Here is a 15,725-nt window from a genome sequence, read left to right as displayed (position 1 = left end):
TATTTAAGCTTAGGTGCTGGTTTACATTCATGTTACACTTCAATTGAATAATTTACAACACAAAGAGAAATAATTACACAAGTTTAATTGTTTCAATATTTCATCTCAGTCAAGAGACATCTTCTGCCACTTCTGTATCTTTGCCATTGATACTTCTTACTTTTATGGTGAATTCTGCTGATGAGTTTATTTCAGTAACTGGCTTTTCACTGTTCACCCTAACTCTGGTGATGACATCGTACTCAGCACCAAGTTTCATCTCATTATGCCATCATTGTCTTTTGGTTTAAGCCTATACAGAATACAATTTGTTTGGCTAAATTCCAAATTGCCAACCCATCTTCGTTTGCCCATTATCTAGGTGAATACCTATTGATGGTGTATAACACAAAATGGTGAGGGTTGGACAGTAGGACAGAAGCTATGGTCCATTCTCTGCATTCCTTAAAAGGTTATGTGGGGGTCTCTTGACAGTTATCTAGCTTTATGAAATGTGTCCAGCTTTATGAAATGTATATATAAATGTAGTTGCTGTTCTTGCCATTTTTTTAAATATTGTGATTATAAGTATTTAATTTTGTTTCTGTGCAATTAACTTAGCGGCTGTGCGCTTTGCAACCATGTGCCTGGGGAAGGAGTGTCCTTGGTTTGATTCCCGTCAGAGACATGAGGAGCTGAGGGATCTTCCCCAGCCATAACCACGTTAGCTGATCTTGGGTGTGGACAGTAGGGTTTTTTCCCCAGTTTATCCTGGGGTTTTTCATCCCTCAAAGCAGTCAAACCAGCCTTGAGAACTCAACACTGCGGTCATAGGATACATCAGGGCATAGGGCTGACCACCTTATCCTGTGAATGGTTTGAGGTCTGATGATTAATAAACCCTTGACACTGCAAGGTAAAAGAGGGTAAAAAAGAAGATGAGATGAAAAAAAAGATGAATTTTGTTTCATGATGAAAAAAATTAATATATGATATATTAAATTCAGTGTATCACAAAAAAATTCTGATATTCTTAAAATTGATAGATTGAAAACAAAGTTTATAGATTGTTTCAACATATGTGCTACATTTAATAAAATATGAAACTGATTGTAATTTATTTGCATAATTTTTATAGTGATTATATGAGTGATCAGATGGTGAGAATTCATACTATCAATTTTCTGATGACATTTAAGCCAAATTGTGATATTGTTCAAGAACTGGTTACTCAACTTGCATCAATCTTAATACAGAAAGATAAAGATATCACTTCAACAAGGAATCGGCACTTTGCTAACTCACTTATCCACAGAGAGAAAAACAGAATCTGGCAATCACTGTTGATTTTACAACCTTTTCTCAAACAAGTATTATTTTCTATTATTCTGTGGTGCATAATTTACTTATTGTATATTAAGTATATAAAGTTTTAAATCATTGATAATAATTTATAACTTTGCTATAATAATTATAATTAATTATATTATGTAACAACTAGAGGCTGTTATATTCCAGCTGTAGTTTTCAGTAAATGGAAGAAGTAGCTATAGTATTTAATACTAAACAAACAATAACTTTTTTCTAATGGCAGTTTCAAGTAGAGTGATGTATGATTTTTAAAATGAGAAATTGGACAATGAGACTTATTTGTATATATGGTCCCACAGGAGGTTTTAGTTAGGAACAAGTCAGAGAATTTTTTGCATTATTTCAGAGGATACTTAACATGAAAGAAAAAGCTGGTTCTTGTTGGAGAATGAAACTGAACTGGAAATGAATCTCACACATATAGAAACGATTCAGGAAAATTTTGAAAAAGAGCAATTAAGTACCTGCTTGATTTCTGTTCAGGATCCATGATCAGGACTTGAATTTTTACTTACACCATGTTCCAAAATACAGTATATATATAGTGATCAGTAAATTTCAAATGGATAAAAATAATCTCATATTGGGAAAAGAATAGCAATGAAAGTTTTAAAAAGAATAAATTGTTTTCCCAAAGTGAACTGTAAACTCAAGTATATAAATGTTATTGGAAGTAAAAATGAAAGAAAATCTTGGGAACTAACTCAATTTTGATAGATCTGAATCTGAAAAATGGATTTAAAACAAAATTGTTGATCAAAGACTACAGTTTTGAGAAAATTGAGTGAAATTCACTGGACACCTTGTTGTATACCTTTTCCAGATCTACAAAACATAGGTACAGATCCTTGTCATACTCTCATGATTTCTTAACTATTTGTTATAAAGTGATGCTGGTGGTTGGTTTGAAGACCACTCTGATGTTGTAGGCTTTTAGTATTCTGGCATCAGACAGGTTTTAGGATCCCCAAAAGATAAGGTGCCATTCTACAAATATCCAGGAGTATATTACATTCCTTGCTCCTCTAGTCTTGCCTACATCAGACAAACTTCACGTAGTTTGGAGATCAGACAAAAAGAACATGTTGGTGATGTAAACCACAACAGAAGTATTTCTTCCGGCTTAGCATATCATTTCTGTACGTCTAACCACACGATAGAGTGGCAAAACAGCTCCATGCCATATTTGGATGATGACTACAGTCATTGTTTATTCAAGGAAGCCACAATAGTGTTAATAACTGGCAGAAACCTCAACAGAAATCAGGGTACTATTCTGAACAGTTCGTGGAAAAACCTGATCCTCTCTCTAAATCCATCGGAACTACATCTAGCCAGTAATCACATTACTCATTTACAACATAACACGCATGCATGATAATGAATAAGAACAATAAGTCCTCTCAGTCTCTGTCATGCGAATGTGTAACCTTAGCTACTAGATTGTTTACAACATTTTTATGTTCCTTTCAATTTGCATTTACTAGTATTTTTATGCTTTTCCGTGAATGCCTTGGAAAAGCTAGATAGTTTGCTAGCGAAACTGGTAGGCAAAGAATGTAAGATGTTTGTACGTATTACAATATGGTCAGTATTAAAACAATAAGTTTGTATGTTTAATTTTCAAACGACCAAATATGTTTAACTTTAAAAGCTTTTTTCTATCTCAAGTATTGATATGTACTTCTATTTGCATTTCTCTTGAAAATTTTTTACTACAGTTCTGTCACTAGTTTAATTTAATAGTCTTTCATAGTAATTATTCCAGACATCTAGAATATCCTTATCTTCAATTTTTATGTCACCTTTATCATCTTTGATTCCTTTTACAATACTCTTTCCTCCATTTCTAAGCTTTTTCAGTAGCCTTCAGAACATTTTGCCACCTTCCTGATACTTATTTTTATATTCTTACCAAAGTGTTCCCATGACTTTTGTTTGGCTACTTTTACACATAACTTAGCCTGGATTTACATTTTTCTCTGTATTCTTTTAGGGCATCTGCTGACCTATTTGCTAAGAACTTTCAGTATACTTTCTTCTTTTCCAGAAGTGTTCTTGTGTCCTCTATTGCATTCTTATTTTTCTATCCTTGCCGACAACTTCACCACATGCTTCCCTAGCTGAATCTGAGCTTGCCACTGAGACTTCAAGGTTCGGTTCTTATTTTTGAGCTGTTTCATTCTTTCTTCAATAATGTTTGTATAGTTGAGTCTACAGTTTACCTGTAAATGCTGCTCAACTTTAATTCTTTTTAAAACTTTTTTCATTGTTCATTTTCCCATATTGAAGTTCGCCCACATAACTCTACTTAAAACTGCCTTCCAATCAAGAAGTTCATCTTCATGTTTGGTGTTGAATGCTTTTGCTACTCCTTGCTTTCCTTGATTATTGCCTGAATATAACATCCTATACTTATTATTTAGTGATATCTCACCTATTTTTCTCTTCTTTGTTTCAGTAATGCCAATTCTGTCCATGTGACATTTTTCCAGTTCTTCTGCAAGCTTGATTTCCTTTCAATTAATACTCCTTATATTGATTGTTGCTGTCTTCAGTTCTTCTGATGTTCAGTTTGTTCTTCTTCTAGAAGTTGAGCTTCAGTCTGTTCCAGTTACTGACTTTTCACTGCTTGCTCTTTTTCCCTTATGAAAACAGCGGGCCCCTTGTTTAACTGGAAGATGGCCCAGCCTGTATGAAATCTCATCATGTTGCACCATCATGTTATTTATGGAGGTACCATGTCAGGGTGAAGATTGGACATCAGGTCAGTTCTCCATATTTCTTAATAAGATGATAAGGAGGTCTCCTCCCAGTTATTTGACTTTGACCCTTAAGCAACTCATTAAGAGAGAAAAATCATTGAAATTCTGTCTGAGATATTTTCTGGAATCTCAAGACTTCTATTATAAAATGATTATAGATAAATCTATTCTGTTACTTTTTTTAATAATTTTCCCCTTCATTCTATTCAATTATTTATCTTATTAGTTTAACTAATTTTGTATACTTCTGTAAATATACATTTTTCTTAATTTTTTTATTTTTTTGCAGTTGCATGCTTGAGTGAAGTCATTTATGTGGCTTTATATTTCCTTATGAGCACCTAGACCTTACACAGACAACAGTTTAAAAAGAAACCATAGAAGAATATCCATTTTAAAATAATTTTATCAATAAATAACAGTAGAAGAGCACCCTGCATCACTGATGATTTCATTAAAATCCATTTGAAATTTAGATATGCTGTTGTATTTTAATTTTATGCAGTTCTATTCGGGCATTCATTCATACAAGTCTTAATCATAAAGGTTATGTCCATGAATGCCATAAAATTTCTGACATTTTTTCATAGTGTGTATCTCATTCTGCTGATTCATGATCCTCGTTAAGATTTTTTTGAAGTTGTTGTCTGTGATTATAGGTTGCCAGTATTATTTTTTTCTCCAATCTCTTGGAAATCAGTTAGCAGTTGACACCACCCAAGCACTGAATATCATATGTTAGTGCAGAAGAATTGTACATCAAAAATTCAACAATAATTTGCTTAAGGGTCAAAGCTGTATAACTGAGAGGAGACTTCCACATAGCCTTTAAAGGAATGCAGAGAACCGACCAGGGTGTCTGACCTAATGTCCAATCCTCACCTTCTCGTGGTGCACCCTGTTCGGTATCTACCTGGATACTGAACAAATGAGGATGGGCTGGCAATTTGGGATTTAGCCGACCAAATTGTATTCCTATTGGTTAAACCCAAATACAAAATGATGGTACAACATGACAAAATTTCATGCTGGCTGGGGCATCGCTCGGTTAAACAAGGCCCCCGTTGTTTTCGCCAGGGAAACAGGACGAACAGCGAAAAGTCAGCTACTGGAACAAGTCTGAAAACACACCCCAACTCCACATCACCAGAGTTAAAGATCGCTACTATCAACATAAGAAGCCTGAATGGCAAAGAAATTAGCAGAGGAATTAGATAAGTACCAGATCGACATAATAGGGTGACTGAAACAAAAAAGACCAAAACTGGTGAGATCTTTCTGAGCAATAAATACAAAATGTTATGTTCAGGCAATGACAATCAAGGAAAAGAAGGAGTACCTATAGTATTCAACACAAAATACGAGGCTAATCTTCTTGAATGGCAGGCAGTGTCAAGTAGAGTGATTTGGGCAAATATCAGAATGGGGAACTGGACAATGAGACTTATTTGTACCTATGGTCCCACAGAAGGTTCTACTAAGGTAGAAGTGGAGGAATTTTTTGAGTCTCTAGATAAAGCTACTGACACAATGAAAAAGGAAAAGTTGGTCCTTGTTGGGGATCTAAATAGCATGCAGTCAGGAATACATATCCATACTTGAAGTAGAAAAAGCCATCAAAGGCTTGAAATGTGGAAAGGCAGCAGGAGTAGATGATATTCGACCAGAAATGCTGAAGTATGGTGGTATAAAAGTCATACAGTGGCTGCACTGCATAGTTCAGAATGCCTGGTCAGTGGGACGAATTCCTGATGATTGGAGTAGAGCTCTCATAGTACCCATATATAAAAAGGGAAATAAAACTGAATGTGAGAATTACAGAGGCATATCCCTTCTGAGTGTTCCTGGTAAGATATATGCAAGTATACTTGAGAAACGATTGAGAAGAATTGTGGAAGAAAAGCTTGGTGAAGAACAAGCTGGATTCAGGTCAAATAGAGGCTGTCAGGATCAGATCTTCACTTTACGACAAATAGTCGAGAAAGCATGGGAATATAACAAAGATCTGTATTTAAGTTTTGTCTATTTGGAAAAGGTATATTGCAAGGTGCCAAGAGAGAAGCTATTCAATACGCTACAGTTATATGGTGTCAATGGGGCAATATATCAAGCCATACTTAGTCTTTATTTGAATTGTAAGTCAGCAGTTAGAATTGAAGGAAGTACAGGAAGATGGTTTGATGTTAAATCTGGTGTGAGACAAGGATGTACATTATCCCCTCTGTTATTCATTATCTAAGTGGATTACATTATGAAGGAAAGTGGTATTAAACATGATATCAAAATTGGAGATGTTAATGTCAGCTCTTTGCTTTATGTGGACGATGTTATACTTCTAAATAAATCCGCTATAAGTCTGCAGGATTCTCTGACTAAATTGAATAACTGTTGTAATAGATACGGTACGAAGGTCAGCAATAAAAAGACAAAGACAATGAAAATAGACAGAATCATTGAAAATGTCAAATGTGTTGTGAGTGGAGAACAAGTAAAACATTTCAGCTACTTAGGCACAATTTTTAGTGAAGATGGTAAATTAAATATGGAAATAGACAACAGAATCAACAAAGCTGGTATGGTAGGAAGTCAATTGAATAAATTCATATGGAATAAGAGAGAAATTAGTTGGAACACTAAATTAGCTGTATACAAGACAGTGTTGAAACCAGTTTTAACTTATGGATCTGAGAGCTGGGTCCGAAGTAAAACACTTGACCAAAGACTAGAGACTGCAGATATGAGAGTCCTGAGAAAGATTAGAGGCATGAAGAGATGGCATCAATGGCAATATCATATTTAAAACGAGGATATTAGGAAAGAACTTGACATTGTCGACATCCAGGAATGCGTCAGCAGAGCTAATCTCAGGTGGTATGGTCACTTAAACAGAATGGGCGAGGAAAAATTAGCAAAACAAGTGTTCTCTGCCAAGTTGGTAGGAAAAACGACCCAGAGGAAGACCAAGATATAGGTCGATTGATACGGTACAAAGTGCCTTAGACGATAGAAATATAAGATCTGGTAATGTTGGAGTCTTGACAAGTAACAGACTGATTTGGAGGAAAATTGTAGATAGGAAGTTAGTAATGATGTAAATTTTTCATCTAGTAGTATCGTATCCTGTACACCCCTTAAGAGTACATGGCAGGAATTTGATGATGATGACAAAAACTTTCAAACAAACCATTTGTACTGAGGGTGTGTTAGTTTCACTAACACCATGTATGAAATCCATTCCTTTCCTGTGAAAAGAAGGTGATGTGATTCAAAGAGTTATTAAACTATAACTACCATTCCTATGAAAGGAAGGTAACAAGACAAAAACCATTGCTATCAAAGCATGTGAGAAGATTACTGTACACACTCTCCAACCAGCAGGCAGCTGTAGGTTGGAATCCCACTGGGCATGGATGTTTGCAAATGACTTCAAATGGTGTTATAAGTGAAAAAGGATTATTAAACCCTTAACCTATCACTTAAGGATCATAGCTGGGTAACTGGAAGGAGACATCCATGTAGCCTTTTAAGAAATTCAGAGAACCAACTGGGACTTCTAACCTAATGTTCAATCTCACCCTCTTGTGGTGCATCCCATTAGTAGGTATCTACATGGATGATAAATGAATGAGGATGCACTAGCAATTTAGGATTTAGCAGACCAAATTGTATTCTTACTAACTTAAACCAAAATAAAATTATGTACAAACAGAATTTCATGTTGGCTGTGGCTTCATCTAAATAAACAATGCCCCACTGTTTTCATGAGGGAAGCAGAACAACTGCTTCCCTGATGAAAGTTTGTTCAAATAAGTTTGTTTCAGTAGCTGACTTTTCAGTGACTGAAACAAACTCCAATTCAACATCAGCAAAATTCCAGATTTGTTCCTTCAGCAGAAGAATTGGATAAGTACAAGATTGACATAATAGATATTACTGAAACAAAGAAAACAAAACAGGTAGGAATTCTACCAAGCAACAAATATGACATGTTTTATTCGTCAATGATCAGGGAAAAGAAGGCATAGCTATAGTATTCAACACTAAATATTAGAATAGTTTTCTTGAATCACAGGCAATATCAAGTAGTGATGTCAGCGAATATCAGAATAAGAAATTGAACAATGAGACTTATTTTTCCTTATGGTTCCACAGAAGGAGCTACCAAGGAAGAAGGTGGAGAAATTTTTTGAGGCATTAGAAAAGGCATGACACAAAGAAAAGGAATGTTTTTGGAAAATTTGGAGAAAAGGGGCAAAGCTAATAATAATGGGTAAGTACCTGTTCGATTTCTATTCAAAGCATTGATTAGTTATTACTAACACCATGCTCCAACATAAAGATCTGCACAAATTCAGATGGAGAAAAGACACAAGAAATAATAAAAAGTCTCATCGACTGTGTTGTACTTGATAACACAGTCGATGAGACTTTTAATTTTTTGATAGCAGTATCTTTACTGTCTCAGAACTCAAGAGTATAGAGGATTTGAAATAGAAAGTGATCACCATTTAGTTTTGAGTAGGATAAAATTGAATATTATAGTAAAAAGAAATTGTGTAAGAAAGTTTTAAAAAGAATCAAAGCTGAGAAGCTGTCAAAAGTCAACTGTAGACATAAATATTATTCAAGAAAAAATGAAATCTGCTCAACTGAGCTTTTTTTTGATAGCTGCTGGAACTCCAAATGGAGATTCATTGGCAGACCCTGAAGATAACATTGATTGATTCAGCTAGCAAAGCATGTTGATGAGGTTATCTGCAAGATAGAAAAATCAGAACTGCATGATGGACTCAGGACGTTAGAGGCAGTCAGGGAAGAGAAGACAACATATTGAAAGTTCCTGGAGAAGTCAGTGCATGTGCTCTAAGACAATACTTAGAAAAATGTAAGAAAGCAAAGCATTATATAAAACCAGCTAAACAAGTCATGGGAAGCATTTTCAATAGCCTTCAGAAAATATGCTGAAGGCTATTGAAAATGCTTTGAAATGGAAGAAAGAGTGAAAAAACTGTAAAAGGAATCAGAGATGATAAAGGTAACATGATAACTGACGTTAAAGATGTTCTAGATGCCTGAAGTAATCACTTTGAAATATTACTAAATGAAACAAGCAGTGACAACTAGATGGTATAAAAGTTTTGCAGTGGCTACATTGCATCATGCCCTTGTCAGAGGTTTGAATCCCAGATGATCAGAGTAGAACACATAGTACTTATCTGTAGAAAGGAAAATAAAACTGAATGTTAGAATTACAGATAATTTCTCTACTGAATGTATTGGTAATATTTATGCAAGCATATTTGAGAAAAAGCGAAGAAATGTTGTGGAATGAAAAGTTGAAGAAGAGCAAGCTGAATTAAAGCCTGAGGTTGTTAGGATCAAATTTTCACTTTAAAACATTTCAGAAATTATGGGAATATAATACAGATCTGTATTTGAGTTTTGTGCCCAGGTCCACCTTCCGTGTTAATGGCTTTAATGATTCTTATGTCAACAAAGTCATTAATAACTATAGGTTTTCTTAGTCATCTGCCTCCCAGGTGGTGGTCCATCATGTCATTATTCCTTATGTTAAAGGAATAGCTAAAGAAATAGTCAAACTGCTTAGATTGGTAGACTCAGGTATTCTTTCATCTTATTAACAAGATTTTTGCTCTTTTAGACTCTGCAAAAAAGATAATCTTCTGCATTGCACACCTGGAGTCGATCAAATTCCACACCTTAGGTTATCATATTTTGGCCAAACTGGTAGATTGAAAGCTATTCATTGATGAACACTTCAGTTACATTAAATTCCATGAGTCAAAACAGTCAGGACTTGCAGAATATGCCATTCCCATGAAATATTGTATCTTTTGGAGGAAGTCCTTCACAAAAGGAATTATCTTACGAAAATACAAGAAGCAAGTTGTGAAACCCTGCTTCACTATCCAATTCTGAACAGAAATGGATTAAAGTAATCACTTTTATGGGGAATAGTATGTCTCCACACCTCTATAGTTGTTTTTTAATTAACAGTTTGTCTTTTGTTTGATTTTGTACAGACAGGACCTTAATATATTTTAGACTATGCCACTCTATATCATGTACATGCAGCTTGTACGTTTTCATTGTTGAGTTTTCCAGTTTCTCTTTTATTTGTTCAATTTCCTCTAGCATTTGTTTAATACTGAAGATGTCCTTGATACTGGGATGAAAATTCTGTGCTAAATTAAAAATATTGCATAAGTATTAAATCTCTAGTTATTTCTCTAATTATGGTTTTCATCCCCCCCCCCCTCCCATTAAAAAAAAAACTTTGAAAAGCATAACTTACAGTCTGAAATGAATGACTACAGAAGGAAAATTAAGATAACATAAATAAAATATAAAATTGAACAATAGTAGATGTGATCATTATTTATTAATAACAGTATAATCTGTATGGATATTTAAGAGCGAAAAAGACAATATACTCTCAAGAAGCTATGTACCCCAGGGTATGCTTTTACAAACATCCATACTTTCTGTGAGGTTCAAACTGCAACATTTGCAGTAAACAAGCAATAGCTTTTATCAGCTGCACCAACAAGACAGTTATTAAGAGTTTCTTTCATGTTCATTTTATTGAATGTATTGAATGTTGATAATATTAATAAACAAAGTAGATGTTTTATATTCCTCCATTCATAATCAGGCAGAAAATTGCCATCCTGCTTGAAATGTTTGTTGCTTTCAAACAAATACTGCATTTGTTTGTTTGTTACTTTCAAACAAATACTGCATTTAAGTTAAAGGAGATGGTAAATCCCATTTTATTTTATAGCTGGGTATGAAACTCAGATCGAAATCCATCGAATCCATAGAGTTTCATGCCGAAAAAACTATCAGCGAGCCCAAGTGTAAGTGATCACTTGGGTAGTACAACACCAGGGCAACTCCAAGCAAAGGTGGAGCAAGCTCCGTCACTAACCTTAATATTCTCTTATAATGTAAAACACAGCTCCTAAGAGATGTATATATACTGTTTTACATTATGAGAAGAGGTCACTACCCAGACCGGTTTCAACCTTTTTTGAGGTCTCATCAGTGAGTAGGTAGACCTGGAATATAAAATAAAACGGGAATTACCATCTCCCTTTAACTTAACTTATGTCGCCGGTAAAATAGACTTTTGGATTATTATAGTAGTAAATACTGCATTTGTTTGTTTGTTACTTTCAAACAAATACTGCATTCTTGAATTATATTATTATAGAAACAGTACAGTTATTCTTGCAATATGCTTTAGCAAGCTGCTACATATATAACTGCACATTTCTCTTTTCAGGATCCATGTACCGATCTGCTTCAGAATGTGTATTTGCAGCTTGTAGAAGAAAATCAGCAGCCATCTGTGAGATATCTTCAGGAGTGGTTGGCTGTCAAGATACTCTTTGAGAATCCATATCTCATGGAAAATTTATCCTGTGTTATTACTGAGGTTAATATATAATATTTGCTATTAGCAAATACAGTCAACTCTAATTATACAGACTCATAGGGACCACTAATTTATTATAGTGGAAATCGCTATAATTTATTATAGCGATTTCCTTTATACAGCATTGTGTCTATGAAGTTTTGGTTAGAATCAGTATTTTTAATGTGATGTTATGCAGACTACGTTAAAAGTATCCTTCAACCTTCTGTGCAACATCTCATGATATTTACATCTGTCAAACCTCCCTCATCTATCTTTTAAAAACCAAGTGTCTACAATCCACTGTTGCGATATATAATGCATAGGACAAACAAGTTAATCCAGAGAGGAGGTCCATAATGTTTGAACACATCAGAGATATGGAAAAGAAAACACAAATCTAGACTAGCCTTCCATATGAAAAGTGTGGCATCGAGTAATCTGTCAGAAAACAGAAATGTCCTATATGGCCACAACAGCTTTGTTAAGAAATTTAAAGAAGTTATAGTGAGTGAATGAGTTATAACAGTGTCTGCAGTAGTTAGAGTTGACTGTATTATCTTTTTTTCCCATATAGTGATCATTTTCAGAACTTGGTAGTTTGCACTACAGGAGATATAAATGTAGTTTTTTGTTGTCATTATATCAAAATATATTATACTAAAATCTCCATGAATGTGGTGTGAAACTCATTATGGATAATCCATGTTAGGTGCCACTAAGTCTATCATACTATACCTTTCAAATTTATTCCCTGTCTGCAATTCCTTACATCCACTACTCTTCATGCAAAAAACCTACTTCTTGGTGTTCATCTGGAAATGCCTCTCAGAAACATGTCTCACTCATATCTCTCCATCTTCTATTTGTCCTACTCTGCTATTTCTAGTTCTGATATAATTTTGTTTTCTGCATTTATACCTTCTTGGATGTTTATTCCTTCATATCCCAGGTACAAGATGTGGTTTGATCAGGACTTTGTAGTAAATGTCTCATTATGTACATATATCAATATAGCTTTTATTGATTATATAAAAGCATTCAACAAAATTCTGAGATATCAACTATGGGAAACTAAAGGAAGATCACATTCCAAACCAACTATATAATGCTCTATTGAACATATATCATAATAATGAAATAGCAATAAAGCAAAATGATATCATATCTACTTGGAAACCAATAAATAGAGGAGTCCATCAAGGCTGTCCTTTATCACCCATATTATTTAACATATATGGACAATATTATCAAAAAAATGGAGAGAAGTAAATATATGTGACTTTCAAGTTAATCAACATACAAAAATAGACACACTACTCTTTGCTGATGATCAGATCATCTTTGGAAATACTGAAGACAAACTGCAGGAATCAATCTATAATTTAAATAATATCATACAACAATATGGCCTGGAAATATCAACAGAGAAATCTAAAATCATGGCTTTTCATGGAGATAACCATTGATTTTTATAAGATTTGTCATCTTAAAATCTTATAAAAATCAATGGAGTAATTAACAGGACCTTTAAACCGAACTATGTACAAAAACACACACAAGACTTAGAGTCTATAAAACAATAGCAAAACCACACTATTATATGGAAGTGAGATCTGGACCTTTGGAAAAAGGGATATACAGAGAATTCAGGCAGCAGAAATGAAATTGCTCAGGAAAACAGAAAAACTCACTCTATTAGATAAAAAAGAAACAACGAAATAATTAAAGATCTTAAAATCAATTCCATAACAGACTCAATGATTAAATATAGGAAAAACTGGCTAGACCATATAGCAAGAATGCAGAGAGAAAGATTTCCAAAAAAGATTTTAATATGTAACCCTAGAGCAGGGGTCTTCAACTCATGGCCTGCGGGCCACCTGTGATCTGCAGAGCTCTTTGCTGTGGCCTGCCAGCCATTTTGAAAAAATAACTACTTAACATTAAAATGCGATTAAATAAAAAATAATTTCAATGAAGCCTGTGGGCCACTAAGCTATACTGCAGTATTTAGAATTGTAAGATGCTTTCCAGATTCACAAGGAACACTGTGCATTTGATACTTTACATAAAATCCTATAAAAATAAATATTAAATAGACATGCTTCTTCAGCCATCTACCAGCGCCAAGCGGTACTTAAGTACTAGTACTAATATCGCAGGTAGATGGCTGAAGCAGTAGTTCATTCGAGTGCACTGTCTAGTGCCTTCCAGATACATCTTGAAGGTTCTTGATACTTCGTTATTTTCATATAAATACAAGAGGATATCATCCTCAGTCAGTCATAAACAGTGTGATATTCATGTATAAGCAGACACAGGTTTGTTGTGTCAGCCATAGCCTATTGTGATTTTATATTGCCAGACTTTTTTCATTAGTGTGAGATATATTCAGTGGATAATAACCATTACATGGCCATTTTGGATAATTTTTTGGGTTCACCTTCCATCACTATGGCGTCTACGAGTAAAAAGCGTAAATCAAGTGATTCTTGTCGGGTTTTTAATGAAAAGTGGACCAATTGGTACTTTTTTGTGCTGATCGATGATAAGCCAGTGTGTTTAATTTGTTGTGAGTCAGTGTCAGTATCAAAATGAGACAAAGCATGCATCCAATTTCGATCACCTTCAAGGGCAGCTTCGTGTGGACAAAGTGAACCGTCTCCAAATTGATTTAAAATGCCAGGTACGTTTAAAAGGCAGAGAGAAGAGTGCATCAAAGTAAGTTATGTAATAGCCGAAAAAACTGCTAAAAAATCAAAAGCCTTCTTGGACTGCGAGTTTGTGAGTGTCTCATCGCTGCTGGGGATATTCTGTGCCCAAATAATAAGGAAGTGTTTAAGTTTTAAAAGAGGTATACCGTGAGTAGACATATCGATACAAAATAAATAACGGAAAAAACTCACGTAGAAAGATTATTTAATAGTATAATTTTCGCCTGTGTGTCACAGGCATCTTCAGTACATTAAGCTCAAAATTAAACACTAACTGACAATTCCAAAAAGCGCCACCTAAGTAGCTGGTGTAAGATAACTAAAAAGGTCAATAACTTTCCTAAAAAAAAATTAATAATAATAATAATAATAATACAATAAAAAGTTAGGAAAGATACTTTACAAATCAGCTAATCTTTCCTAACTTTTTATTGTATTATTATTATTTTTTTTTTTTTTAGGAAAGTTATTGACCTTTTTAGTTATCTTACACCAGCTACTTAGGTGGCGCTTTTTGAAATTGTCAGTTAGTGTTTAATTTTGAGCTTAATGTACTGAAGATGCCTTGACACACAGGCGAAAATTATACTATTAAATAATCTTTCTACGTGAGTTTTTTCCGTTATTTATTTTGTATCAATAAGGAAGTGTTTAAAAAACAGAGTTTGTCTGGGGTAACTAGCACGACGTGTCGAAGAACTTGCCAATGACATTGAAGGGACTTTAAAAAAATGGTCGTCTGAATTTACGTCATATTCACTTGCTTTAGATGAGAGCACAGATGTGAAGGATACAGCACAACTGGCAGTCCACATATTCTCAGTGTGTCCTCATAATTTGCATTATGTATTCCTGATAACATTTCTGTAACACCTCTTTGCACTCTATACAGCTTCTTCATTCCTTCAGAATCCAGGAAACCATATCTGAACACATTAGTTCAGGTGTTATCATGTTATCAAGGCCTTGTAAAGAGACAATGATTTCCTTATCCTTACATATCAGTGTCATTTCAGTCCACCATAACATCAAGATCCTTAGCCCTGCTGCCTATCTTTGCATCATTGGCAAACAGTTGAATGTCTCATGTCCAGTCCTTTCCATTATCAGTAATGTGTAGAATGAACAACAATAGTCCAAGAACTGATCCCAGGGGTACATCACTGGTCATTTTAAATCTGGCAGATTTCTCTCCATCCTCTCCTCACATACGCATATACAACTTTCATGTACGTATCTATCAGCCACTCACTTATCCAAGTCAGTAGTTGTTTTCAATCGCATATTCTCTGATTTATGTAATAACCTTTCATGTCCTATCAAATGCCTTAGCAAAGTCTAACAGTATTATAGTGTATCCATTCTCTTTATCCAACTCAACTGTAACATTATTATAAAATATGAAAAAATTGCTGAGACATGATCTCCATACAGTAAACCCATGCTGTTCCT

The 15,725-nt window shown here is 34.4% G+C and overlaps 1 protein-coding gene across 1 annotated transcript in view; it reads left to right on the top strand.

The window, feature by feature from the left end:
* Window positions 1-15,725, top strand: part of LOC150097598 (tRNA (guanosine(18)-2'-O)-methyltransferase TARBP1) — a 230,785-nt gene that overhangs the window by 159,481 nt on the left and 55,579 nt on the right. Inside the window, 2 exon segments of the mRNA XM_090406955.1 lie at window positions 1,118-1,349; window positions 11,425-11,577. Of these exon segments, the coding sequence (XP_090263081.1) occupies window positions 1,118-1,349; window positions 11,425-11,577 (385 nt within the window).

Source organism: Typopeltis vanoorti, chromosome 17 (genome assembly GCF_054136105.1).
Source record: "Typopeltis vanoorti isolate ZY-2024b chromosome 17, IOZ_Tvanoo_1.0, whole genome shotgun sequence".
NCBI lineage: Eukaryota > Metazoa > Arthropoda > Arachnida > Uropygi > Thelyphonidae > Typopeltis > Typopeltis vanoorti.
The sequence above is the reverse complement of the archived record's forward strand: the minus strand, read 5'-3'. Positions and strand labels throughout refer to the sequence as shown.